We start from the raw sequence: 27,515 nt of genomic DNA on the forward strand, positions 1-27,515 counted from the left end.
ATTATGAAAAAACAGTAGAGGAAAAAGCTAAAAACATGACTAGTCGACAACTAAGGCAGTGACAGGAACTGGCCTAAAAAACCAGTTCCGGTCCTCGCTGACAATTGAAACCGAATAAGCAACCAACAAAATTCAAAAACATTGCAGCAGCACAATTCAAAATTAAGAAGAAACCAAAAAAAAGCAAACGAAATTAACAAAATTCATAACTGCGGTTCGGAGCATATAGAAAAAGAAGTGTATGAAAAGTATGTTAAAAATAAAAATCCAAAAAGCTAATGCGAAGATTGAAAGAAAAAGTAAACTTTATGTTCCCCAAAAACTCTGTAAATGTTTAGATGTATGAAAGAAAAACCAGTCGAGGACACTACTTAAGTTAGGTTTTGGTGGGGCTGAGACCGACTTCAAATTAAGATGTGTATGTAAAAAAACGTAAAAACCAAAAAGAATACTATAAAGGTAACGCTATGAATCCTAACCCAATGTTTAGTTTTAAAATTTGATATGTATCTATACCTTGTCCACTATCCACCAGCTATACATATGTGTATGTAGACCCCATTTCATTATTTTTGAGATTTGCTTACGATGGACCGACTATTTGGGGGTGATTTCTTTGGCATTACCGAGTTCCATGGCGATTTGTGAACCGGGCCGAAGGATGGGCAGTTCTCAAGCCTCGAAAATAAAACCAAACTGCCCGGTTTGGCGGCCAGGACATCGGCATCCGGCTGACCGGGCAACTCCAGGACATCCAGATCCGTTTCGCACCATAGCACTCAAGGCAATACAAGCAACCAGCGGCGAGAGAGAAGCAAAAAGAAAGCAGAAGTTAAGGCAAAGGACAAGTTTCGAACCAAGGATTTCGGTAACATTTCGAACGCAACTTTCGGCAGAGTTTCGAACAACTTTGGATTAGGCTTTTGTTGTTAATTTGTTTTTTTTTGCGACCACGTCTCCATAGCACTCGAGCAACATGCAATATGCAACATGCAACAGCAACATGCAACACACAACACAAGCAGCAAACAGCAAGCAGCAAGCGGCAACGTGATACACGAGTTGAGCAAGTGAAAAGCAATTTTTGAAATGGGGCCACAACGTCCGATCTAAAGTGCCTTCAAGTAACAATGAAAACAAAAGAAAACAAAAAGAAAATACCAAAAAATAAAAGCTGTTAATTTTTTATGTAACTAAAGCAAAACGAGGTGGAAGAAATTATAAATAAAAATTGTATAAAGAAATTAAACGTGTAAAAAGTATAAAAAAATTAAAACCAAAACTAAGCGATAACGATGGTGAACGCGAAAGCGGAAACGAAAACGTAAACGAAGAGAAAGGGCTCCAAATAGACCGGAAAGCAAGCAAAAACCAAAACTGCCTCACACTTTGGCCTGGTCACACTGTCCCTCCGAAGGAATTACCCGATTTGGGCTAACCAAGCAACGGCAAATCGATGGCAAATCTCAAAAACCACTCTCCCCACTTTCCAACCCCCTTTCCCTAGCAAAAAATTTTAATTGACTACCTAAGTAAGCGAAAAAAATATGTATGTATTTAGTTCTAGTATGTAAACGAATGGAAATTCACATAAAACTCGATTTAGACAAACATTATGTGTGGGAAAATTAATGATTTAGACTAGCGAAGACAGCAACAAAGGTTTGGATATAGACACCACGAGTATACCCCCACACACCCCGTACATACATACGCCTATAGCGCTGAGTTGCTCATCTATCAATGTACTTTAAAAAGAACACGAAAACACAGCCACACTGACAACTGACACTTGCATGTACTATGCTACATTTAATTTAGATTTAGAAGGGAATAACTAAGTATTCAACTCAAAGTTAAGCGGAAACCGATGATATGAGATGAACTAGGAACGGCATACTGATGAGGTGGCAATTAGGTATAGAGCGAACTATATTTAAGGACTCGGAACTAGCGACACTAAAAGAGCGCGACGCAGGATCGCAGATAAACTATAAGACTTTCCAGAAACGAAGGGGGAAACCTGCCGTTTCCCACTTTTGTGCTTCTTCCTACCCCTAACACACACTGCAGACAGAAAACACACACAAGAGATCTTGAGTTGGCAGCATCGTAATCGTTTCTTTAGTCGACGATGGGAAAGAACTAGCAAAAATTAGCAAAATTTAAAATTGATTATGTATCACACACAGACGCACACCTCTCACCTATACACAAACATCCAGACACCATGTATATAAGTATGTATATTCCTTTGAGCTGAACATTGTATAACCGAACGATTACGATACCATACACACACGAAAAAAAAAACCCAAAAAACTAAAACCAAGAAAACAAGGACACACCGAGGTGTGTAAAGGGTTCTTTGCTTACAACTTTTCAAACGTATTAAACCGTTTCGGCCAACCTTTAGGATTGACAAAAGATCGACTTGAGGAACACAGCCCCGCCCACTGGGCTCCAAAAAAAAAGTTAGCAGTGGGCGAAGGGGAAATTGCATCGTTTCGGTTGATGGATGCAAACGATCGAAATTTATTGGGCCTTCTGGGCCCAAAATGAAACCAAATCAAGCCATGAAATTGATTTATGTTCAATTAAGCAAACAAAAAAACAAAAGGCGAAAATTGTGAAAAATATAGAAAAATGAATACTTTCAGTTACAATACAACAATAGACCGGAATGATTTCCAAGCAATAGTACAAACAACTTTAGAGATAACTTTTATAATGTAATTGTAAACTAAGTGGTAGTAGGAGAGCTCCGGGAAATGCGAAAGGCGGGGATATATGCCAAAAAAAATCCTAGTAATCCCGGAGCTAGGTGAGAATCAAATGAGAGGAAACCCCGCGAATGCATATACGATTTACCCTAATTTATTCTCAGTTAAAATTTTAACACACATTGATTTCCAATTTGATTAGTGCGAAGTAAGCGAAATTGAAGGCCAGCAGAAGCCGAAGACATTTTCGAAATTCCAACTTGACATATGACCGCAGGACCTTCCCTTCCTCAGAAGCTGGAGGCCAAAAACAAACGATTGAATCAAGTCACTTCACACACAGTTTAAATTTATAAGAATATGTACTATCAATAGGAAACGTCACCCAAGTTCCCGATTTACCCATACCCCAGTGTCCCCAAAACTCACACATTACTATTTACCACAATATGAAACGAAAGCAAAGAAAAGAAAAGAAAACCAAAAGTAATGCAAAAGTAAAATCAAGCAAAACAAACATATATGAATGTAATACGCGGTGGAAACATACAAAGTTGGGAAACGAGAAAATTTCACAATCGACTATGTCGCGTATCCACTTACGATAGTACGATATACTAACTTTATATGATTAACTAACTCATTTCGAATGAACCATAGCGATATATGTATAAGCCACGTTTTGGTTTCGGTTTCGATTTCGGTTCCGTTTTATACTTTTGGTTTGGTGTACACTTTTGGAAACTTCGGAAACGCATTTCAGGCCAACAAATCACATGAAAAATAAATACCCCTTTTGGACCAGTTTTGTTCCCGCAAAATCGGAAAAAATCGCACAAAATTGTACATTTAGCGCAAACCAAAAAAAGAAAATTGCAATTAAAAGCCCCGAAAACGGAAAATCGAAATTTGGATTTACATTTAGAGAATGCATTTAGCGCAAAGCAAAAGCAAACGACACCACACCACACAACACCATCACACCACAAAAAATGAATGAAAATATGTATGAGGTAAATTCAGTATTTGGGATATAAGCGAATATAATTACATACAAATTTATATTTATGCAAGCGACAAAATCGAAAGACATCATACTAAAAACGTGTAATGGAAAGGAAATTGTAAAACAAGAGGAAAACACTAAACTACAATATGACATTTTTAATCGAAAAAAAACAAACAACTTATTTTATTGAAAAATTATGTAAAATTTACTAAGGAAAAAATACAAAAACACACAATAAAACTATATTGTTTATTTTCATCTTTAAAAATAAAGTTTTAAAATCGTATAAAAATAGTAATTGAGATGTCGGTGTTGTTTCTTCTTCTGGGAAAATAAAGGGTAAGTAATTGAGCGGTGATAATGGGTTCATACACATGGGTTCATACACAATAAGCCATGTTATGCGTCTTTTAAAACATGTACTTGTTTTTGCAACTAAAACTTTTGCTAGATCTGTCTGTGTATACCCAGTCGGACCGTCAGGCATGTGGTGCTTGATTCAACAATAATTTCCATAGGAAAAATTCAGGGGTTGGCACTACTTGTACTTTTTCTGGGGGTTTCAGACCTTTTTCCATAGGAATTTCCTATGTAAAGCGGAATGGACTTTGTCCATAATGGACTTTTTCCATAGGACAAATTTTTCCTATGGACAGGTCCGACTGGGTATAGATTAATTCGGTAAGCAGTTAAAAGGGAACTTGAGGTCTCTAAAAAATAACGGATGCCTGCGCTTCCTTGAACCATTCTATAAGCAAAGATGAAGATCCCTCTTTCAACGAACTTAATTGAAAGGGGAAAAGGATTCCTATCCACAAAATTACTACTGGCATACGTGTCGTATGAGTAATTTTTGAGAATTGGAGATGTATCCGCGACACACACCTTTTATCTAATACATACTCCAGGTTTAGCGAATGCACCTACCATATTCGATTAACCGAATTTGGTTATCGAAAATGTGCCATCGCTAAAGCATCTAGGAACAACAACAAAAACAGCTGTTCGTACATTACGCAAAGGTTTTTTCCACATTTGTTTATTAAAAATGTCGCTGTTGGGCGCCTTTGCCAGGTGAGTGGATGCAGCTGCTCCCTGAGAACACCACTGTTAACTCCTGACTGAAACATTCCGTCACAGATTGGGCTTACAGAGGAGTGGAGGGTTTACCGGCGTCGCGGTTGCACGTTGCTTCCAAACGACTTCTGTTCTCTGCGCGGAGCCCCTCAAGAAAAAGAAGAAACTGGACCCCCAGATCGTCAAACAGCGCGAGGATCGCAAGAAGAAGAAGATTGAGAAGCAGATCCGGCGGCTGGAGAAGAATGCGCGGCAGCTGAAACCCGTGGAGGAACTGGAGGTTCCCCTGGAGCTCATCGATGAAAAGGAGTAGGTTTTTCATATGGAATTTCCTCCGGCATAAAGATGTAAAGTTTTCCTTTCCTTCAGCAAACGCCAAAGGAAGCTCACCCCACTGGGCAGCGCTGAGTTGGAGGAACGTGCTCTCCTTAAAAAACAGTGGGCGCACTATAAACACGAAGAGCGCGTAGCTGACTTCCAAATCATCGACCGACTGGTCCAGGCACAAAACAAGGCCCTGGCGGAGCTCCGCCGGGAATCCGAGGAGCTGTACCAGGCGGCCATCGAAATCGATCCCCAGTTGCTGCCCGTCGCTGTCAAAGGACCCGTGGCCACGCCCCCCATCAAGAACTATGTCAGTCCCGATGGAGATTACCTGCATCAGTCCATGAAGTGGGAGGTCAAGTGAGGTGGTGTGCATGAGGCCATAGATTTGAAATAAATGGAACCCTTAATCCTAAAATAGCGAGTTTTCTTTCATTGAGTTGTGTATTCCACTGGCGATGTCTGTATTGCATTTTTGAAGGAATCTCCACCCTCTGGAATAAGCACCTCTTTTGGAGTCAACTTGGTGCGTTGTGTGGCGGTTTTATTGTTATCAGTGGAGAACGAGAATAGGGCAGGCGGGGATGCCTGCCGAGCCCTTTCGGTGAACTGTCGAAATAAATAATACGCGATAGACGTAGCAGTAGCTGCTACTGATGTTGATCTTGATCTTCGGATGGGATTGCGGAGCGACTCCTTACGAGGGGGTGGTAGCGTTGGTCTTGGCAGCGGCCTGCCGCTTTTTCACGCCCCAGTTGTATACCCGCGCCATGTTCACCTCAGTGGTTGTGATTTGATCCCTAAAACAAAGGATTACTGTAAGGAAATGTTCTTTCTGGGGGTAGAAGGCATCCCAACTGACCTCAGAAAGTCCTGGTCGTGCTCCACGGACTTCAGGTTGCCCACGGCCGATGTGAAATTCTGCTTGAGCAGCGCCTCAGCCTCGTCCAGTGGGTATTCCAGCATCACACTGGCCCCCAGCCAGAGGTAAACTGTTTTCGTGGGCGGCACCAAGGTTTTGATGAACACCTGGTCGCTGAGCAGGAACTGCGTCTCGCGCTCCTCGTCCTCCTTGCGCAGCACATTCACCATTTCCAGGGAGCGCTCCAGGTCGGGGATTTGGGACTTCAGCTTGCGTCGTCGCGCCTCCAGGTTGTAGGCCATGAATCGGTACTTGCCGTGCTGTTCGTCCAGCCGCTGGAGCACCTTCTCGCAGTTCTCGTTCTCCGGCTGCGCCATGAATGAGTCAATCTCCTCCTGCAATGGCCGAAGGAACGTGGATTAGCCTCCAGTCGCCAGCTGCAGGTGCACGCTTGTAGGTTAGGACCACTCACCAGGAACACTGCCTCCGGGATGCCGGCGAAGGTCTTCTGGTTTTCCGGTAATTTGGGCATTTCCACCGAGTCCATAATGCCAGTCATCCTGATGCCTTTATGCGTGCAGTCTCTAAATGCAATTTAATTTCCAGGAGGTCAGCCTGCCGCTGTAAAAGTCGATGGAGATGAGTCAAAATTGCGACGGAACTATTGATTGGGTGCTGCAAGCTGAGATTATCGATAGGTATAAGTCGCACAATCTATTAATACATGTACTTTTTATTTTTTAATATATATTTAGTTTTAAACTTAGAACGTACAAAATCAGCTGTTAAATTAAAAAAAATTTGAATACAAATTAAAAACATTTAAAAAACTTTTCGATACTGTCATCTCCAACACACATCGATAGATCAAAAAACCGATTGACCTGCTGCGTCGATTAACGCGGTCGCTTGTGAAATTGGCGAACAAATAATTGCGACCTGAAATAAAATAGCAAAAGATGAGCACCTGGAATCCCGAGAACGATGTGGACCTCTTGTCCGGTTCCGAGGATGAGGAGGAAGTGGCCATGAAGCGGGACTACCATGGTCGAGAGGCCCTTCTTTTCGTGGTGGACGCAAATCTGCAGACAGCCGGCGTGGATCGCCTGATGGATGCACTGAACATCATTCGCACAGCCTTTATATCTGGAATCCTGGTGAACGACAAGGACCTCATCGGACTAGTCTTTGCCAACACAAAGCACAGTCCGCTGCCGCTGGAGGCCAACGCCTTGGACAACATCGTGATGCCCGAGGATTGCGCTGTGTTCCTGCCTCTAAGACAGCTAACCAAACCCATTGTGGAGCACTATCTGGAGTTCATGGGCGGGGTGGAGACACAGTTCGCCAATGTGTACGGCCTAGTTGAGCCCGATGGCCACGGAAGGTTTGACCTTATGATCCGGCTTTGCATCGAAATGCTGGAGAAGTGCGGCAAGAAGCTGAACAATGCCAAGATCGTTTACTTGACCGATGTGAGCACGCCGCATCCGTCGTCCAGTAACCACTTCCAGGCAGCCCTGCAAAAGGCCAGCGATTTGGAGGGGAAGGAATTCGAGTTTCATGTTATTCCCATGGTAGATGACTTTGACTACGAGCCCTTCTACAAAGAGTTCATCACTCTCTCAAGGGGTAAGTCACATAAATAGAATTTATGATCCATTTCCTTAAGTCTAACATATGCGAAGTCTGTTCCCCTCCTTGGCGTTGAATTTTCGCCTGGAAGGTTTTAAGACTTCGCAGATCAAACATGAGCAATCATTCACCCGCGTCCAAGTGAAGCCCAATTGGTTCGTGGTTTTGGATTGGCTTACAAGTAAAAAAATACTTTTAAATTCTAAATTGGAATACTCTCTTTATATACTCCTTAATATACAATCTCTTTACAGCCATTGAAATGGACTCCTTCCAAGTACCGGATGCCCAAATGCTGCGAGAGATCCTGGCAGACCGCAAACTCAAGCAGGACTTCCTGCGTCGCTGCCTGGGCCACTTCAGCTTCTACCTGGGACCCAACCTCTCCATGTCCGTACAGTACTATAACTACTTTCAGCGACGCGCCTATCCGCGCAAAGTACAAATCCTGCGCAGGGACAACAGCTTGGTAAGCACCAAGCGGGTGATCACGGTGCAAAAAAAGGACGAGGAGTCGGAGGAAGTCCTTCACGAGTACCAGATTAAGTCGACGGGCGGTTGGTACAGTTGCAACGTGGGCGGGAAGAACTTGCGCATTAGCACAGAGCAGATAAACCGGGTGCGCAACCTGCACAAGCCTCAAATGATGCTGCTGGGTTTCAAGCACCGCTCCTCTCTGCCGGAGGTGATTTACAGCAAGCCCTCAAATTTCATGTATCCCGACGATCAGAGTATCATCGGATCAAAGCGTCTGTTCCGGGCTCTGTGGGAGCGCTGCTTAGCGCGGGAAAAGATAGCCATCTGCCTGTTTATGAGCAGGCGCAAGTCCATCCCTCGCTATGTGGCACTGGTGCCAGTGGAGGCACCGGATAAAGCGGACGAGAAGAACTACCGCTCGCTGCTCTGCGGCGATGGATTTAAGATCGTTTACTTGCCGGAGGCCAAGCACATCCGAAACATAGATATGTATGATTGGAACGATACTGGGAATTCGGCTTCCGATGAGGGCGTCGAGTTTTTCCAAAAGATCATCAAGAAGCTGCGTGTTGACTACCAGCCCAATCTGATCAACGACCCAAGTCTGGACGCCCTGCAGGCGAATCTTTTGGCGCTTTCCTTGGACTTTACGACGGACAACAGTAGCTTTGATAATCTGCTGGACACCACGCAACAAGACAAGCGCATCGAAAAGATCGTGCCCGAATACGAGAATATCTTCGATCCAGAGGAGGAGCCGGCCAAGAAACGAGCAGCTAAATCCACCGCAGACGGTGCAAGCGCCCCGAAAATGCCAAAGGTAGACGAAGAGCAGCTTAAGAACTTGGACTTTGTAAGGGGTCTAATCAAGGATAAGAGCCTGGCAAACTGCACAGCAGCCCAACTTCAGTTTATTTTGCGGTTCCATTTCGATGCTTCGATGCCCAAGTCGGCAACAAAGGCAAAATTGGTGGAGCGAATCGAAGCTTCAAGTGAGTCCGCCGCATAATGTAATATTTGTTGGTAAATACTGTAAATAATCCTAAAATTTCTTATTTGTACGATTGTTTTGTTTAGTCGTTTAAGTTTGCGACCCTATGAAATCTTTATTAAGTTATATTCAAGTTACCGATTTTCGGTCATTCCTTGATGTAAGGAGAAAAGTGAAAATGTATTTATGTATTTAACCCATATTCAGAATAAAAGGGAGTTAAAAAGTGCTAACAATATAATTGTAATTATAATTATAAAGTTACACATGTTGCAAGCATATACGAAAAGTATGAATAAACATTTTTTGGAATTAGTAAGAATAGTAGGCCTTACACTTTAAAAAATAGCTAAGAATACAGTTTGAAAGTCGATAATTGCTTAAAATTTCCATCGATAGAAATAACTGAGCGCGGCCAGTATTGGAAAACGCATGTTTGCTACATGTGATAGCGCCGCGCCGGTTTCTTTATGCGAATTTTGGACATTGCGAATTAATTTATTGTAAACTGCCGGCCCAGAATGTCGCTGCAATTCCAGAATGACTGCGGAGACTCCGTGAAGCAGGCGATCATCGAGGAGCTGCAGAACCTCCTCAGCTCGGACACAAGAGTCCTGCAGCTGGCGGAGAAACGGACAAAGCAGCTGGAGTACACGGAAGGTGATTTGGCGGGCAGCCAGCTTGGCGTGGCTTGGGTGGGGTCCACATGTAGCTCCAGCTAACCCTTGTCATCCCTCACAGGCTATGGCGTCTACTTGTCCGAGATTATCATGAACCAGGCTCATGAGCTGCCACTCCGACAGATTGCGATCGTGATGCTCACTCGCTATGTGGAGAACCACTGGACGGATGACCAGGATTCGGGTGGAAAGGCCAATGGCTGCATGGCCAGCGAGCAGGCGAAGCGCACCATCCGGAACATCCTGCCCAACGGACTGTACGACCCCAACTCCAAGATCCGCTCGTCTGTCGCCCACACCATCTCCACCATAGCAGCCACGGATTATCCACAGGGTTGGGCGGAGCTCTTTGACATCATTGTCAAGTGTCTGGGCGGCAACGAGGACTCCATTCACGGAGCCATGCAGGTCTTGCAGGACTTCACCTACGATGTGGAGCAAATCAAGGAACTGGGTCCGGTGGTCATACCTGAAGTCTATCGCATTTTCGACTCGGAGCAGAATTACTCCATTAAGACCCGTGTATCGGCCATCCGCATCCTAAAGCCTCTGTTCGCTTCCATTGCCACACTGATATCAAACAAGGATGAGCAGAGCACCATGATGAGCTCCATTCTGACGAACTTTATGGACAAGCTTATGCATTACCTTAGCATGAACAGCGGCGCCGGATCGAGTTTCCTCCTCCGCTCGGAAATCATCAAGGGTAGGTTGAATTTCCGCTTTCCCGAAATGTAAACTAATCTTGTATTCCTCACTTAAGTGTTTACCCATTTGGTCAACGAGATGCCCAAGTACATAAACCCCTTCATGGACCGCGTTTTGCCCATCGTTTGGCAGCTGCTTACCCAGATTGCCGAGACGTACGTAAAGGTGTCGGTGAACCAGACTGAAACGAATCCCCTGGCCAGCGGTGACAGCGAGGAGGATGACGAGCAGACCAATTTCCAAACACTGATCATCCAGATCCTAGAGTTCATCAACTGCATCCTGACATGCAACAAACTGCGTGGCAGCATCAAGAATGTGCTGGCCGATCTTATCTACATCACAATCGTATACATTCAGCTGAGCGAAGAGCAGCTAGAGGACTGGCAGGATGATCCTGAAAAGTTTGTGGACGATGAGGATGATGGTGGCGTGGAGCTGACGGTGCGAATGTGCGGCCGCGATGTTCTGCTGGTAAGTGGGAAGGCTTCTATAGATTTTCCGACTGATTAACCTACTTCCCCAGGCCATTAACGACGAGTTTGGAGCAAACGCCATTCAACCACTGCAGGAGGCTTTGGGCAGGCATTTCAGCGTGGCCGAGGCGGAAAAGGCCGCCAACAACCCCAACTGGTGGAAGATCCAGGAGGCCTGCATGGACGCCGTACACGCTTTCCGCGACATCATTCTCGAGGGCGACTCTACGTTTGACCTGCTCAACTATTTGAACATAGTTCGCAATCTGCTTGTGCATCAGGAATCGCCCCCTCTAGTTGGTCGCGCTCTGTGGACTCTGAGCACCTACTCCAAGTCGGACCTCTACAATCCCCAGATGTTGGCCGAGATCCTTGATGTCACGCTGTGCAGCTTGTCGCCGGAGAAGTCGCACATCCTGAGAATCAGTGCAGTACGCACCCTGAATGGTTTCCTGCAGGCGAACGAAACTATCGAAGGGGAGAAGCGCACTTTGCTGGTTTCCAAGCTGCCTGGTTTCTTAGAAGGAATCATGGCATTGGTGCCGGGTTGCAAGGCCACAGTTTTGGCCCTGCTAATGGAGGCATTGACCATCATGGTTAAAGTAAGTGATTGTCAACCTTTGATTGTCTATTTATGTAATCGATGTATTTATTTTTGTTTCCAGTTTGATGCTGAATTCGCCTTTGCCAGCCAGGCCAAGATTACGCCCTTGGCCATTGCTGTGTTCCTCAAGTACACCGAGGACCCGTTTGTGCTGGAAACGGTCCAAGATCTTATCAAAGCTCTGTGCCAGCGCAAGGAGTGCCTGGGACCGCTACAGGAGAAGTTCATTCCAACAATCGTGAGCATCTTGGGGCTGACGGGAGCAGCCTCCACTGAGAAGCAGGACATTGCTCTGGATGTCCTGAACACAATCGTGCGGTACACGGAACCGCCGCTAAGCAACTCTTTGCTGGAGACTGCTTTTCCCGCCATAATCAACTGCGTAATGCACACGGATGACCATGCCGTCATGGTAGCCGGCGGCGAGTGCCTGCGCAGTTTCATTAATGTCTCGCCGGAGCAGATTTGCAGCTACAAGAATGGAGAGGGCGTCAACTGCATCATGCAGGTGGTGGCTACTGTCCTGCTAAATCCGATGAACAGCGAAATGACGGCGGCCGGCCAAGTTGGACGTCTTGTTATAACCATTATCACAAAGATGGGTAGCATGCTGGGTCAAAACGTGGACATGCTCCTGAAGGCTGTGATAAGCAAAATGCAGAACCTTGAGTGCCTAAAAGTGATCATGAATCTGGTTTTAATCTTTGCCCATTTGTTCCTTACCCAAATGGACGCCGTGCTCAATTTCCTGTCCACTGTTCCCGGACCAAACGGAGAGCCTGCGATGCAGTTTGTGCTCACCAATTGGCTTTCGCGCCAAAACTCCTTCTTCGGCAACTATGAGCGAAAGGTATATATTATAAATATATATATAAACTTATTTTCTAACCAATCCTTTTGTTTTCCCACAGGTCACCACCATGGCCCTCTGCAAGTTATTTGAGTATGGAGTGGCCACACAAGACAACCGCTTGACCACAATAACTTTCAAGGAGCTGGTGGATGACCCCACAGATACCCGCAGACGTACTCGCTCCGTAGCGGCTACAACCCAGAAGTGGGTTACCATTCCGGCGCTCGTGAAGATCTTCAAGGTTTTGATCTCCGAGTACCAGCACTTCCAAGAGAGCAAGACCGACGAGCCTCTCACGGACAGCGAGGAGGACGGCGAGCCTGAAGATGCACCCGGAAATCCGGCCAAGCCGCGATACATCTCCGATCTGTTCGAAACAGATGAGGATAATGCCGATGATGAGCAGCTGCTGCAGGAGCTGCTCAAGGAAACCAACTACCAGGGCGACATTGCCGACAATCTGCAGAAGTTCCTTACCACCTTCACGCAGAACGAGCATTTCCCGACCTTCTACGAGCACCTCACAGAGGGCGAACGTCTCGTCCTGCTCAACAAGGTGCAGCAGAAGTAGAAGAATGCAGATGGAGGAACCCCTCTTTTTTTTCGTGTTGTACGTCGAATTGTGTTAATTGTATTTATATATTGTTGCTAACCCTTGGATTGAATAAACATTTATATATTTTCTAAATAAGCCGGTTAGGAGTTGAAATGGATTTGATTTGATTTTGGAAATAGGTAAAAATAACGCAATTATAAAAAGCCACTCATAAAATGTAGATATTTAATTATTTTAATATTACAAGGGATCAAAATCGGTTAGGATAAAATGGAAACATTTACCCAGCTTTAAATTTAGGCGTGTCCTGGGATCTGGGATCGAGTGCGCATGATCATAAGGCCACCTCGTCGTGACGGAGCTTGTGCTGTAGTGGAATGTCGGCCTTGTAGGCATCCTTTAGAAAAACAGCAAAATAAGCCAGGACTACAAATTTTAAGATCCATTAAACTTACCATGGGCTTTTCAAAGCCGAAAGCAAAGAACTTTCGTATGCAGGGGGTGAGTAGCACAGGATCCACTTTGTTGGGATTATTCTTTCCAAATACCAAGGTTCCTAGCAGAGCTACGATTATAGTGATGGAAGCACCAAAAGTGGTGTACCACATATACGAGATCCGGTAGAGTGGAAAGATGTCCCTAATAATTAGAAGAATATCAAAAATGGTCTAGTAAGTGAAGATGTTAAACTTACTCAGCAGATGCCAGCAGGTGCGTTGAGTTGGCCAGACTGGTGGTCACATTGTAGCTGTAGTCGCACTGCTCCACATTCAAAGGTTTCGTATGGTAGCTAATGGCTCCAGAGGCAATGGCCCATTGGGCATTTAGACTCACCCAGGACATGGCAATCACACCCATAACCCCGCCCAGCAAAGCGCTCTGAAATAAAGCATTATAAAATTAAAAGTTTACTCGTGTTTAATAGGTATAAATGGTATTAAAATAAATTTAATATATTTTAAAATGTTATATTTGTTATATTGTAAACTCACATTTCCATTGATCCAGGGTAGAAACAGTCCTATAGTGAAGATGCCAAACAGTGGACCGTTTGTAATCGCCTCCAGGCTCATGGTCAGCTGAAGGACAGTGCCCATGTGTTCCACCACGTAGACCAGGCACACACAGAGTGCTCCTACTCCGACGACCACCAGACGCATGATCCAGTTGATGGCCGAGCTGGAGAGCGGTTTCTTCACGTAAGGCTTGACAAAATCCTCCAGAACCACGGCAGACATGGAGTTGAGGCAGGTGGAAAGGGAGCTTAAGGCGGCACTGAAGACGCCGGCAATGAAGAGTCCAGTCATGCCGGGCAGTTCGCCCAAGGTCTTCATCACAAAGAGCGGGAGGAGTTGGTCTCGGGCTTTTGCCAGCTGGAATTTGATTGATATATAAATAAATTATTAAAATAAATGAAACTGCCAAAGACTAATCCCACCTTGGTTGTCAGGGGATCACAGTTCTGGTAGGTGGCGTAGATCAGCAGTCCATTGTATCCACAGAGCGCCATCAGGATGAGGACGCCGACGCAGAAGATGCAGAGAGCTTTCCGGGCATCGCCGAGGGACGGTAGGGACAAGTACCTCTGGATCATGTTCTGGGAAACTGCATTGGTCTGCGTCCAGTAGACAATCCCTCCGAAGAACAGGCACCAGAAGGTGTGGCGCACAGTGGGATCGATGCGAAGACTGAAAGACATGGTACACATATTTCATTTATATATTAAAATATTTTATACTTACTCTGGTGCTTCCAGCCGATCGCTGTTCCAAGCTCGCTCCAGTACCACTCCAGCTCCTCCAATGTCGTGTGTACCCTTAATCGCCACCAAGGAGAGCGCTCCTACCATGGACACTGCCTGCACCACGTCCGTCCAGACCACTGCCTTTAATCCACCCAGACTTGTGTAGAAAACGCAGATGATGCTCACGATCGGCGTGATCGTATGGACTCCAATTCCTGTCACCTGGTTGAAGGCCAACGCAGGTACATAGATTACGATGGGCAGATAGGCCACCTAGGATGGGATTTATGGTATATTTTATTTTTATTTCCTCTACCAAAAACCCTGTAAATTATATTTAAACTAAACCCATCTAAAACTCTATTAAGAAACTTTAACCCTTATATCTCATCGTTTTTATAATCTTGAAGACCAATTTAGTTCAAGAATTAAGAAATAATTTTAGAAAGTAATTATTTTATCCCTGAAATCTCTGATTATAGAACAATAGATCAGATAAGTGAATAATTGGCTCTTGAGGTCTTCCATATACTCACATTCATAATGGCAAACATCACTGATCCGTAAAGGCGTAGCCTGCGATCGAAGCGAATCTCCAGATACTGTTAGGAAATCATATATATTTATGATAAATCCAAACATGTATATCCAATACTCACCTCGTAGGTGGATGTGATATTCAGGTCGTGGAAAACGGGTAGGTAAAAAACACCCATCACCACGCCCATGCCGATGACGCCGCAGGCCACATAGAGATACTGGATCCCATAGGAGTACACCTCGGTGGGAAGACCGAGCAGCGTGATTCCGGATACAAAGCTGGCCACCAAGGAGAAGGCAATGGGGATGACCAGCATCTTTCGTCCGCCTAGCATATAGTCATCCTCGGAAACGGACTTGTTCATGAACCCGAAGTATATCCCGATTCCGATGCAGAGCAGGAACATCGATACAAAGGCCACATAGTCCGGCCAGGCGAACTGCTGCAGCTCGCCCAGAATCTCCTCGATGTTCGCCATGGCGACTAACTACGTTGGATTTGGATGGTATATGTCCGACTCTCAGGTCCGTCGGTGGCTCACTGAGCCCATATGATGCCCAGATTTGGGTGCCTCTGCCCAGGCCGCTGTGATTCAATTCAATTCCGCTCAATTATCAATTGTGGGGTAATTTAGTTTCGGGGGCACGGGGCAGAGACTATCTTTAGTTAAGCCGGCGGGCGAGGGAATTACGACACCTCCGTCTCCAGTTCCGGGAACGTCCCATTGATCATCGCTCCTCCGCGCAAGTACTGGCCCAATTCCCACTGGGGTCGTCACAGATCCCCCTTGTAAGCAATTATGTCACCCAGTACGCAAAGTGATCTTTCGAAAATTCGCCAAGAGCCGGGCGCCGCAACTTAATCTCGGCACCAATCACAACCAAATCCCGGAGGTTGCACTACGGATCGGCATTTCCCGAAAAGTAACGCCCAATTGACGCTGTCGGAATTTTTACTGATGCCGATTGTAGTTGCACAAGAACTGAGTGGGAGCCATGCGCTACCCGAGGCTTACTACGTATATAGTCATTCACAGAACCACCTGGCAGAGAGCCAGGAGAACTGCAGCGGGATAGGAGCGGGATCAAGTGCAAGATCACCGGCGAAACGGCGGGAGCAATCAACAGAGCACTCGGAAAAAATGTCTATAGCATTCAAATAATTTTTTAAAAAGTCCTTTTAGGAATTAAAAAAAAAATATAATACTAAATGCTTAGACTGTTTAGACTGTTACATTATTATAATGTACAAACTGATACCGCTTAATGATTTTAATATTAAATTAGTTCTGAAATATGGTTCTATTTTAAAAACAAATTTAAAATATTTGAAAATGTAAATACATACAATGAAAAAGTTCCTTTTATTTCGGAAATTTAAAAAAAAAAAAAGAATAACGATTTAAAGAAACGTTTAGAAATAGGTACAACTCATTACAAAACTTAATTTTTTCAGTGAGGTTGTCCCTCAACTTGAAATCATTAGCAACAATCTCACAGAGAATTTGATTCATTTTAAATCACCGGCCTGCAGTTCGCTCTTCAGTATCCAAGAGGCCGCTCTCATCGAAATGGCCGCGACCACCGAGTTGGGATTCCCCGAGATGGGGCGGGGCAGGACTGTGAAAAAATAGTCATAATTATTAATGGGTTCAAATATTTCAAATCTTTCCGGCTGTTTTGATGATGAAAGAAAATTGTTTGGTTAAAAATAGATTTGAATTAAAAAGAGTACCTACCGCTAGCATCCACCACCCGCACATTGGACACTCCGTGCAATCTGAAATCACATACATTTTCAAAATACATTTGATGTCAACCACATTTCTACCTCAATTGTGTGTCCACGACGCTGCCCAGGGCACATGTGCCCCCCGGATGATGCGATCCCAGGCCAACGTGCCGCATCAGACACTCCAGATAATGATCCGAAGGCTTGTTGTCGAAGAAGTCTCGCTCTAAGGGACCGAAGTTGGAGCACTCCTGCAGACGAGGCCAATGGATGCGGGGATGCAGTGAAGCAAAGGCAGCCGAAGTAACCAGCTGAAATGTACGATACCATGGTACCATTACACTGAACTCATAGAACTCGTAATGTATGACTTACCTCCACTGCACTTCGTATTGCCGCAATGGTGCAGGCCACATCCTCTTCGCTACTGAGGTAGTTGGGATCTATCAGGGGATTTCTTCTCATGTGTCGGTTAAGAAGTCCCACGGATCCTCGTGACCTTGGCTGTAGGCAGTTAGAAATAACCACGAAGCCCTCCTGGGAGGCGTTATAATAGCGTGGAAAGAGAGCCCGGAATGCTGGTCCCTTAAAGTTGGATATTGACATCAGAGAAGATTCATCGATGGCACCGGCTCCAAAGAAGGTGATGCCGAAGGGTGATCCTCCATAACTAGCCACATTTCCCAGCACTCCAAAGTTTCCTAAGGGTCCGGTTCCAGAGCTAAGGAAGTTGATCAAGGTCATGGGATTCAGGAGTGTGTTCTGGTTCAGGGTAGGACCAGTAACACCCATTGAAACGAAAAGTGGAACATTGAAGTGATCGTGCAGGTTGTGACCCACCAAAGGTAAGCTATGCTGAAGGGGAATCCCAATTTTGTTCAATACAAAAGGGTCTCCGATTCCAGAGGCCAATAGGAGCTGTGGAGTTTGGTAAGCTCCAGCGCAGAGGATTAACTCTCTCCTCACCTCGATGGTAAATTCTTGCTCCCTGTTCTCCTCATCCTTAATCCCCACCAGAATGGAGGTGGCATGGAGCAATGGACTGGAAGATAGTTGAATCCGCTTCACCAATGCATCGGGCAGCAGACGCAGATTGGAATGTTGGAGCATTGGATTTAGGAACTGCTGCAACACTGAATAACGCAGTCCATTCCTTATATTATACGTAGACCGCCGGAAGATCCAATCCTTGTGGGAAAACTGAGCCTGTGCCTCGTTCAGTGATTCAGTTAACTTGGAGTAACGTATGGGGATTTCGAGCATATCCGGGGGCTTGGGCTTGGCAGCCGCCATAAAGGATCTCATCTGGGCCCAGCCCCAATCGCTAAGATTGTGCAGATCCCGCCAGGAATCAAAATCCGGTTCGTGACCATCAAAGTGCAGCATATAGTTAAGATTGGCGGATCCCCCCAGTCCCTTGCCCCTCGGGAGGCACTGCCTCCGTTCGATGAGACCCTTGGAGGAGTGTTTCTGCGGGACCGAGAGAAAGGACCAGTCGTTGATGCCCTTCTGCTGGAAGGTGGTCAGCAGGGGAATACGACTGAGTAGTCCAAACTGACCTCCAGCCTCCACGAGCAGGACACTTCCATTGCTGTGCTTGGCCAGCAGCGAAGTGAGAGTGCTTCCTCCAGTTCCCGCTCCAACTAAAATAAGGTAAGTAAAGAAGAATCATAGTATATTTAATTGGATATAAAAATGTTATCATGATAGTACCAATATAAGGTAACTTATTCAAATTAATTCTAAACCACTCACCAATCACATAGTCGAAAGCAAATTGTCGCTCCTCTGGGGTTAAGACATTGGGTATGGAATTCTTCAGCAAAGTGCCTGCCAGGATCACAATGACAGACAGGAATCCTATGATAATCCCACCAAAAACCAGGATCTCTGCAACGACATACAGTCAAAACCTTTTTGTTTATGTTTTTCATGAGCTTACTTTGAAATTTCAGGCCCATGCTGTTCTGTGCGATGACGAAATCTAACTAGTTGGAATACGAGAACTACTGACTGCCGTGGACTTGGTCTAATCCAATTAAAGCCTTCAAGGGGTGGGATTGCGCGCTAAATTTGAATTCAAGTGCATCGCATATCGGCCGGAGATGAGCTTTTGGCGAACTGTGTTTTGCTAGTGATGCATAAAGCTAAAAATGTTTTCTACTATTTTGTATACTAAAATTAAATTAGCAACATAAACATTTTAAATAAAAAGTAAAATTTCTGAAGCTATGCTTTTATTAAAAAATCAACCTCAAATGAGTCACAAAATTCATTTCAACCCAATATAAGGCTCTTGAATTTTATATTTCAAACATATGCAGAAGTAATTAATCAATCCTATATTCTAAAAATTAAATTAACCCATTGTTATTAGAAAAGTTATAGTTAGGGGTTGCTTTTACCCCACAGCCTTCGATCATATCTTCCTCCCAGCTTTAATTTTAGCTTTTTCCCGCCAAATCAAGCTGGCTGCATTTCGATTCCAATTTCGATATCGATGCGCACTCATCACTGGCAGCCGTAAGCCACCTAAATTCTTTGTTATTGCATTCGGCTATTCGGCTCGAAGATCATTATTTGATCGACTCCAGGCTCGCCGCGATAATATGCGGGCCTCTGTTATCACTCGCCAGTGGAAGTGCGAAGCCAGAACAGCTGCTAGTCGGACAGCAGCGAAAACAAAAGGCGAGCTGTAACAATAGCCCAGATCCAGATAATCAGCAGTGGAAGATCACTCGGCGGAGAGCCCCCATTCAGAAGTCAGAAGACCGAACAATGAACTAGCACTAGCCGCTATAGAAAACAGCAGAGCTCAGAAGAACATTGGACTGCCGAGGAGCAACAGGTGTCACACAATGGGCGACCAGCAGGAGGAGACTCTGCAGCAGCTTTTGGATTTGCTGCCCAAGGATCAGCGGCAGGTCTTTGAGGTTGGTTTTGGCATCCAGTAAAGTCCCAATTACCTCACATATTACCCTTCTTGACAGACCTTCATCCAGGTGCTTCATGGCAAATCCTCAGGACCCATTCAATCCCACCAGAACGCCCTGCAATCCGTGCTCCAGGCGTCGCCCTATCCCGCCCTTCAACTTCTGCAGTTACTTCACGAGCGCTCTAAGTTGCACATTGGCCAGATAATCGCCACCTTACTCCGTCAGCTGCTAGACGGCGATGTCTCTTCACCGCGTTCCCTTTGTGTGCTGGCGAACTTTCCGGCGAGCATTCTAGAGGCACCCACACTTCGGCAAAAGCTAATGACTCGTCTAGTGGGTGAATCAGTCACCAGCGAGCACTTAATGCTGGCCATGTTGGCGCGCAGCGAGGGGCAGCTCCTGGAAGATCTGCTGCAGGAGCAGCAAGTGGCCTTGCGGATGCAATGCGGCGAGTCGGCGCCCACCAGACTTCTGGTTTTGTGGCTGGCCCTCAGCCAAAAAGAGCACTTCGTAGCCAGTGTGTGTCAGCAACTAAAGGACTTTCAGTGCTTCAAGGACCCCACGTTGAGGAACGCCTTGCTTATCTTGCGACTAGCCAACGAGTTTGCCTTGGGCGCGCAGACTTTGGACGAGCTTGGCTGTCTGGATAAATTCTTAGAGGAGTTTGATGTTAGCGCTGTGCCGGAGGAGTTGCAGGAAGTTCATCGGTTCTTCTACGCCGACTTTCAACGACTGTCCACGCTGCTCAACTTCCTGCGTCCGCGGGAGGTAAGCAAAACACTTAAAGTGGATGCCCTGCTCCGGGCGCCGGGTGTACTCTCCGTGATACACGAAAATGGAATTCGATGTGAGCACCAGGAGCTGCTGCGCCTGCTTGAGGATACCTACAAGTGGCAAAAGCAGACTCCTGCACTGAAGTGTCACCACCAGCAGGAGGTAGAGATTTTGAGCTACTACACGGCCCTCTGCCATGTGTACAATGTAATCCTGGACCAGGGCGAGACGACGACCAAGGCCAAGCTTGTGCAGCTTTCCGGGCAATTAAGGCAACTGCACCAGTTGGGAACCTTGTGCTCGCTTCTGGAAGACATTTTCCTCTTGGTTTTTCTTCGCTGGGAGCAGCTAGAGCAGAATTCTCAGAAAAGGAGGGAAGATGAGGAGGATGACGAGGAAGATGATGATGAGCAGTACGTCGATGATGACGTCGCCTCGGCCCCACGTCCGACCACTGTCCACAGTCAGCGCACTCGCTACGGGTTCATCTGCCGCTCACCCTCGCTGCAGGCACTCTTCACTTTCCTCAAGGCGTTTGTCACCAAGAAGTTGCATTCCCAAGACTACAAGTGCGCCACGGAGCACCAACAGAGATTCCAACGCTTAGTGGACGCCATTAGCGAAGCTTTGTGGAAGCTGGGAGTTTTGCAGAAGATTGAACAATCGCTCATCAAGTCGGCGCCATCGATAAGCTGCCTTCTAGAGCCGGAACAGCTACTACAATTGGTTCAACTCCACAGCACCGCCAAGGAGAAGGCCTCCAGCGACGACGAAAGCAGGGAACGCAGCAACCACGCCTCCAGTCTCAACCGGAGAAAGTCCCGTAGGCAGCGACGGGCAGCCAGCTTCAGTGGAGCAGTTGCTACAAAATCACCCATAGATGGAGGACTCACAATGGAACAATGAAACTTCTTGCGTTACTTCTCCGTGTGAGAGGTCCATCATCCCCAAAATGCTCAGTACGCCAGAGCAGCTGGCCATCATGGCGCTGGCCCTTAAGAATTTTAACGATGTCAAGCAGATCATTGAGGTGAGTGGCTAGAAATCTTCCGATAACAGTCTCCTTTGTTATTTATTTAGTACTGATTATTTATTATAAAATAATATGGTCATTTAAAGGTTTAAGATACAAATTAATTTTTTACTAATAAAATACTAATTTTCTTTTTCGCGGTTCACAGACCTTCCATCTGGAGCAAAGCCAACTAAACCGGGAGCTGCACTTCATGGAGCAGCAGCAACTGGTAAAGCAGAAACTGGCCACCATCTACACCAATTATCAGGCATTAGAAGCGCAGCAGGCCAACTCTGGAGAGACCACCGTAGAGCAGATCAAGGGTGTGGCGGCCAAGGGATTCGAGCTGTCCAAGATCATTAGTGTTGTGGACAACTTTGCGCAGGCGCAGCGTCTGCAACAAAGCCCCGAATTAAAAGCCCTCATCTTGCGACTCAGTTCCAATACACAACAGGGATTTCTTCAGCAGTTCGAGGAGCGCAATCTGAATGCTTTGATCATATGTGATCTTATTGTGAACCTGGGATTCAACCGGGAGATAACCAGCAATTTGTTATTGGTCATTCGGCGCCAGCAGCAGCAGAAGATGGCCAGCGATGAGGCGTCGTCCTCCCCCGGTTCCTCTGAGTTTGGGGCCATGAATCTCCTGCAGAATCTTTGCGAGTGTATGCGTCTGTTAGAGCGATCTGGTCAACAGCCTGCGCTGAATGAGCTGCTCTCTCTAAAGAGTTATCCACTCAGGCCGTCAGTTTTGGCTTTACAGCTCCAAAGGGAGGCAGCATTTCAGACGCTTTATCAAAAGGAACCATCCGACTATTCGCATGGTCAGGAACTGCGCTCCAACGCAGGGCAGTTCCAGCAGCTTCGCTCGCGGCACAACTACTATGCCCGCTTCTGCACCTATGTCCAACAACTGGCCCGATTGCTGCAGCTCAGAGATCCCAACCTGGAATACCACACTACTCAGCTCCTTCGCAACGATCCCTACGAAGTTATTGGAGAACTGATCTACGAGTGCGGCATAACGCCCTTGGAAATCGAGGCTAGTGTTGCGGCTCTCCACCTCAATCTCGTTCACGTGATTTCTCTAAACATCTGCCCCCAGTTGGGCGACGAACCCACGAAAAGATTGCCACGAATTGTGGCTCCGCAAAAACAGGAATCCATTCACAACTATATTTCGCAACACAACCAGCTGTTGGCTCAAATATTGCTGGCCATACAGCTGGGGAACCTTCCGGATGGCGAGACGGGATTAAACTTCTCTTGCCTGGGACGGTTGGTTAATCTGCCTGAGGTGGAGTTCCTGACCTCTATGCATGATGGAAATCGTGTGCTAGCCGCCTTGAATGCCTACAAGTTGGATAGTGCCAGTCTGGACCAGTTGGTGCCGGATCGGGATCTGTTACTGCAGATTCTTCTCCTTGGAATTGGTGGACAGTCAGGTTAGAAAATAACGTATTATATCGAATTTTTATTTCTCAAAACTCTTTCTCCAAATAGATTCTCCAAAGCGGCTAGAATCCCGTATCGACAAGCTGATTGCAGATCTCATTGAGAAGGATCCTCGTAACATACAGATCGTGGTGCACATGAGCGACCTCGGACTTCGTGCACGCCTACTGAAGGAGCACTTCACCCGCATTCCCAGCAGTCAGCAGGCCAAGGAGCTGATAGAACGAACACTACAGCACCGCCGAGCGGCCAAGGCTATTCCACCTTTCTTGCGATCTGAATTGGAACACACGCTGTCGGACATAACGATATATGCCAAAGTGTCGGCTCTGCTTCAGTTCGAGAGCTGGCCGCAAGCCTATGACTTTGGACGCCAGACACCGAATGTGATCTTCGAGCAGTTGTTGCAACGCCGGCGGTTTGGCTTGTGCTTGGAGTGGAGCCGTGTGGTTTTCCTGGCTGGATCAGCGGGCCAGCAGCGGGTGTGCTTGCTCACCCTATTGGATGCCCTTCTGGAACTGCGCGATGGTGAGGAGCTGGATGAATCCCTTTTGGGCATTGTGGAAATGTTTCCACCCACATCGTTAGTCAATTTCCTGGACACACACAAGGATAAGTTCAGGTCATTGCCACTGTTGAAGTGGGTGATTGATTACCTCGAAGGCCATGCCCGCGACCCTCGTCTGTATAAGAACTATCAGCTCTCCCTGGAACTCCTACGGCAAATGGATACCAATGAGCGTTCTCAGTTTTGGAAATTACTCCGGCATCCTCTGCTCATTGTAGAACAATTGGTGATGAATGCCCGCTTCGAACTACTGGGAAAGCTACTAGACGCGGCTCGCACCAAGTTGCAGAAGGAGAAACCACTGGGCCCATGTCCTTACTGCTTCGAGAAAACGGGGCATATATACGATCCCGGGAGTTCAGCTGCGGTTAGTGGAGCAGGAGGCACGCCGGCCAAAATTCGGTTTCAACTAGGACAAACCACGTCAGAGGCCTTTATTCTACTGAATTTCAACTCCTACCAACAGGATCACTATGTGGGCCAGGAGTGCTTGGACCTGCTCCTTCGAATTTATGCCAGCAAGGCCTTAGACTACCGTGTGGCAAATGTTCGGGCTGCCTCCGAGCCGGGTTCTCTGGGTACCGATGTCCAAAACTCACTGGACTCGCTTTGTGGCGCCTTCGTGATGCCAAAACAGGCACCCAATCGACAGCAGTGGACGCGAGACGAGGAGGCTAGCCACTGCATGTGCTGTCGACGGGCAGCTTTCACCATGTTAATGCGTCGCCATCATTGCCGTCGATGTGGACGAGTAGTGTGCTACGCCTGCTCCACCCATCGGTTGAGAATTCCGGAGCTCTATGACGAGTTAGAGGTGCGCATCTGCAACGATTGTGCCAGCAGTACGGCTGCCAGGGATCAACGAGATGGTGCCTCTAGTGAGCGTAGTGCAACCTCGGGATCAGGATCAAGGTCTTCGGGACAGAGTGATTACTGTAAATGGCGCCTGAGTGGGATCATAACCCACGACAAGCTACTGCGCGAGGAGTTCTCCTACGAGCACGCCCCGAGTGTGGCCCTCAGTTTGTCCATTCTTCGCAATCATGTTGAGCAGCGCAGCTGCGTTGATCTACTGCTCTTTCATTGCCGCAAGCTAGAAAAGCTGATCGTGCCCAATCCAGAAGTGGACTACGGTCTGGTGGCTAAGATGATTAATTGCCTAGCTTTCGCTGCAAAGGTTAGTTACCTTTTCAAAACTAAAAACTAACAGTTATAATATATCCCATCTATTTATAGGTTCGCGGTGCTCCAGGAGAGATGGAAAACATTCGTGAGCACTCCGAGATAATTATGGCTGTGGTGCAGCAGGGCTGTGAGTCGCTGATCCCAACTGGACCTCTCAACAACAACAATCTCCGCACACTGGCGGACGCCTTGGTGGAGGCTGAGCATTGGTCCTTAGCCCTGGAAGTGCATCTAAAGTGCGGTTTCGCCACAACGGGTGTGATGGCGGCTCACGGACTAGCATGCCTCCGAGCCGGCTGCTACGATGCAGGTAAGCTCATGATGTCTTTATCCTTTCAAGACATTTTCTTAACTTGAATTAATTTCAGCCCGTGAGAAATTCGGTCATTGCATGACCCGCCTTTCCAGTGAGCAGCTAAACAACAGCATCTGCAAAAACATGTTTGGAGTGGCTACCGCAGAGGCGGTTCTGTTGCCCAGAAAGCGACCACAACGCGGTCCGGCCCTGCTTCAAGAAATCCTGCAGTTAATAGCCGCAATGCCTCAGTCGCAACCCCAGCCAGAGACCCTTCACCGGGCGTCACTCATCCGTAGTTCCAATTCCTCGCTGGCATCGCTTTTCACCCGACGTCGGGAGCCCTACGTCCAACAGCGTCCTCTTCAGGAACCCGCTCTTAATGTTATGAATGCATTGGCAGGACTTAAGAATATAGCGAAGGGACAGTATGGCGGCCAAATTCTGGCTAGCGAGGAGAGTCGCCGACAGGAACGCGGCTTCGAGGAATCCCTGCACTATGTGCTCACCTACGGTAGCCACAGTGACATCCTAAACTTTCTGATGAGGCGTGAAGAGCTTCGGGCAGCACTCCGTTACTGGCAGCACCAGCAGTTGGACGCGGATCTTTTCATCCAACACATCTTCCAACCGCAACTGGCGAACGGTGGTCTGAACGTTTTGATGGATGAACTGCAACAGCTGGACGATGCTCAACTCAGTGCCTGGCGATTGCCGCTGCTGCAGACCTGCCGCCACCTGGAGCAAAACCAGCAACTTAGTTCGCTGTACCAATTGCAACTGCTGCTCAAGGATCCCATTCGGGCCAGCATGACGTGTGTGAAGTTCTACCCCCTGCAGTGTGAGAACTTCCAAAAGCTGCATGCCAACGCCCAGCACTTGATGTCGGCCCACATGCACCTCCAGGGGGAACTGGATCTGTCCGAGTGGGAGCACCTGCAGCGGCAGCAGGGGCGAAGAAGCAGCGTTGAAAGTGGAGCCAGCGTTCGAGGTGCCTGCTTCGCCATGCAAATGGATGCCAGGTCTCTCAATGGGCACATCAATACCATCCGGCGACAGTTGCAAGTTGCCAAGTTTTTGGCGAAATGCGAAAATGATCAGGCGCCAGAGGAGCCACTCAAAACTATGCAGATTTTGAAGCAGGTAGGAAAATGATTCTTATTTATTTGAACTTACTTTACTTACTTCAAATTGCTTTTCTGAAAGATACGACTCGAGTCTAGTCGAGGAACTCTGCCCACTCTGTTTGAAGGCGCCGCAGATCGCATCCAGATCTGCATCCTGATCCTGATGTGCGGCAAAAACATAGACGAAGGTTTCGGACTGGCTTACGGGTAAATAACTTATTATTTCAATTTAAGTGTTATTTCTTATTAACATTTTATGTATTACCAGAATTATGCAGGAATACAAGCTGGCTGCCATCAAGGTGTTTGGAGCCACAGCCAAATACCTGGCCAGGAACCAGCGCCTGGCCGAGGTGGAACGTCTGCTGGACTGCATAGCGAGCAACAACGGGGGTGGCATTTCCGCGGAGTCCGACGAAATTCTGTCAATTGCCATCAATGCCGCCGTCCACAGCAGTGCTCCGGAAACCAAGCAGATGCTGGATCGGTTGATCAAACGCATCGGCAGCGTGGAGCTGCGGATCTCCTCCCACATCTACATCGGGCAGCTAAAGTCCGCCTATCTGCTGGCCAACAAGCACGAGCGATTGGGTGACATCCGGCGTATCCTGCGGCAGGCGGAGCTCACTGGCCAGGTTCATATCAAGAGGCTGTGCGAGATGAAGCTCCAGCTCAGCGCCCCGCCACCGCCTCTGTGATAGCGTAACTCCTCGGGCAATAACACTTTGTTAATATTTTATTTAGGGGATTTCAATAGCTTGATAAATGCTAAATTGATGATTTTTAAAGTTGTACCTTGTTGAATTCTTTAAGAAATTTCACATATCCAAATATGCTCAATCTCAATTAAATTGGGTATCAGGTATCTATTTTACAACATTTTAAAGTCATCATTTGAGCATTAACCTAGTGAGAACCCTAACTTTTTGTATCTGGGCTAGAATAGGAATTTGTTTTTAGAATTTAACATTTACTTAGATCAATTTTAACCTTTCCAAAGGGCCAGCAAGTATTCCACCCTCGAGCTCAAAAAGACTCTCCCAACAAGTAACCAAATTATATTATTATTGATTGTACTGTATTATCTCAATGTTATTTTTATATTAATTATACTGTTATATGTTTATTCCCAAAAGGGCGCGCAAGTTTGAATTTTTTTTGGGAATTGC

The 27,515-nt window shown here is 46.6% G+C and overlaps 9 protein-coding genes across 10 annotated transcripts in view; 5 read left to right on the forward strand and 4 right to left on the reverse strand.

Moving 5' to 3' along the window:
- RpS25 (ribosomal protein S25) overlaps positions 1-27,515 on the reverse strand; it is a 234,165-nt gene that overhangs the window by 199,534 nt on the left and 7,116 nt on the right. The window lies entirely within an intron of this gene.
- mRpL40 (mitochondrial ribosomal protein L40) lies at positions 4,672-5,551 on the forward strand. Its single transcript, XM_017069469.4, has 3 exons — positions 4,672-4,806; positions 4,873-5,118; positions 5,179-5,551. The coding sequence occupies exons 1-3, from the start codon at positions 4,781-4,783 to the stop codon at positions 5,495-5,497; spliced, it is 591 nt and encodes a 196-aa protein (XP_016924958.4). The 5' UTR covers positions 4,672-4,780; the 3' UTR covers positions 5,498-5,551.
- Positions 5,652-6,648, reverse strand: mgr (prefoldin subunit mgr). Its single transcript, XM_017069470.4, has 3 exons — positions 6,468-6,648; positions 5,996-6,390; positions 5,652-5,933 (listed from the first exon to the last, which is right to left on the reverse strand). Exons 1-3 carry the CDS (start codon positions 6,552-6,554, stop codon positions 5,831-5,833), a joined length of 585 nt encoding a protein of 194 aa, XP_016924959.3. The 5' UTR covers positions 6,555-6,648; the 3' UTR covers positions 5,652-5,830.
- On the forward strand, positions 6,870-9,326 carry Irbp (Inverted repeat-binding protein). Of its 2 annotated transcripts, XM_070996967.1 has the most exons (3): positions 6,870-7,627; positions 7,885-7,947; positions 8,049-8,411. In XM_070996967.1, exons 1-3 carry the CDS (start codon positions 6,955-6,957, stop codon positions 8,174-8,176), a joined length of 864 nt encoding a protein of 287 aa, XP_070853068.1. In that variant the 5' UTR covers positions 6,870-6,954; the 3' UTR covers positions 8,177-8,411. The 2 variants fall into 2 exon arrangements, with proteins under 2 accessions (XP_070853068.1, XP_016931005.4); XM_017075516.4 differs by having other exon boundaries at positions 6,874-7,627; positions 7,885-9,326.
- Positions 9,522-13,110, forward strand: Ipo9 (Importin 9). The gene is made up of 6 exons (XM_065865290.2): positions 9,522-9,758; positions 9,840-10,484; positions 10,542-10,960; positions 11,013-11,564; positions 11,628-12,416; positions 12,478-13,110. The coding sequence occupies exons 1-6, from the start codon at positions 9,620-9,622 to the stop codon at positions 12,988-12,990; spliced, it is 3,057 nt and encodes a 1,018-aa protein (XP_065721362.2). The 5' UTR covers positions 9,522-9,619; the 3' UTR covers positions 12,991-13,110.
- On the reverse strand, positions 13,187-16,219 carry bumpel (brother of rumpel). The gene is made up of 8 exons (XM_065865291.2): positions 15,379-16,219; positions 15,256-15,321; positions 14,718-14,992; positions 14,414-14,663; positions 13,968-14,348; positions 13,670-13,854; positions 13,431-13,614; positions 13,187-13,372 (listed from the first exon to the last, which is right to left on the reverse strand). Exons 1-8 carry the CDS (start codon positions 15,736-15,738, stop codon positions 13,310-13,312), a joined length of 1,764 nt encoding a protein of 587 aa, XP_065721363.2. The 5' UTR covers positions 15,739-16,219; the 3' UTR covers positions 13,187-13,309.
- On the forward strand, positions 16,219-16,430 carry LOC108010619 (uncharacterized). Its single transcript, XM_017075511.4, is given in 2 exon segments — positions 16,219-16,330; positions 16,333-16,430. Coding segments are annotated over 2 exon segments (210 nt in total).
- On the reverse strand, positions 16,669-19,015 carry ninaG (neither inactivation nor afterpotential protein G). Its single transcript, XM_070996465.1, has 5 exons — positions 18,934-19,015; positions 18,747-18,881; positions 17,367-18,634; positions 16,999-17,302; positions 16,669-16,879 (listed from the first exon to the last, which is right to left on the reverse strand). Exons 1-4 carry the CDS (start codon positions 18,950-18,952, stop codon positions 17,087-17,089), a joined length of 1,638 nt encoding a protein of 545 aa, XP_070852566.1. The 5' UTR covers positions 18,953-19,015; the 3' UTR covers positions 16,669-16,879; positions 16,999-17,086.
- On the forward strand, positions 19,516-27,481 carry Sptz (zinc finger FYVE-type containing 26 spastizin). Its single transcript, XM_065865872.2, is given in 9 exon segments — positions 19,516-19,924; positions 19,982-21,603; positions 21,605-21,731; positions 21,883-23,161; positions 23,220-24,916; positions 24,976-25,234; positions 25,293-26,362; positions 26,426-26,553; positions 26,615-27,481. Coding segments are annotated over 9 exon segments (6,687 nt in total). The 5' UTR covers positions 19,516-19,849; the 3' UTR covers positions 27,045-27,481.

This window comes from Drosophila suzukii, chromosome 3 (genome assembly GCF_043229965.1).
Source record: "Drosophila suzukii chromosome 3, CBGP_Dsuzu_IsoJpt1.0, whole genome shotgun sequence".
Classification (NCBI taxonomy): domain Eukaryota; kingdom Metazoa; phylum Arthropoda; class Insecta; order Diptera; family Drosophilidae; genus Drosophila; species Drosophila suzukii.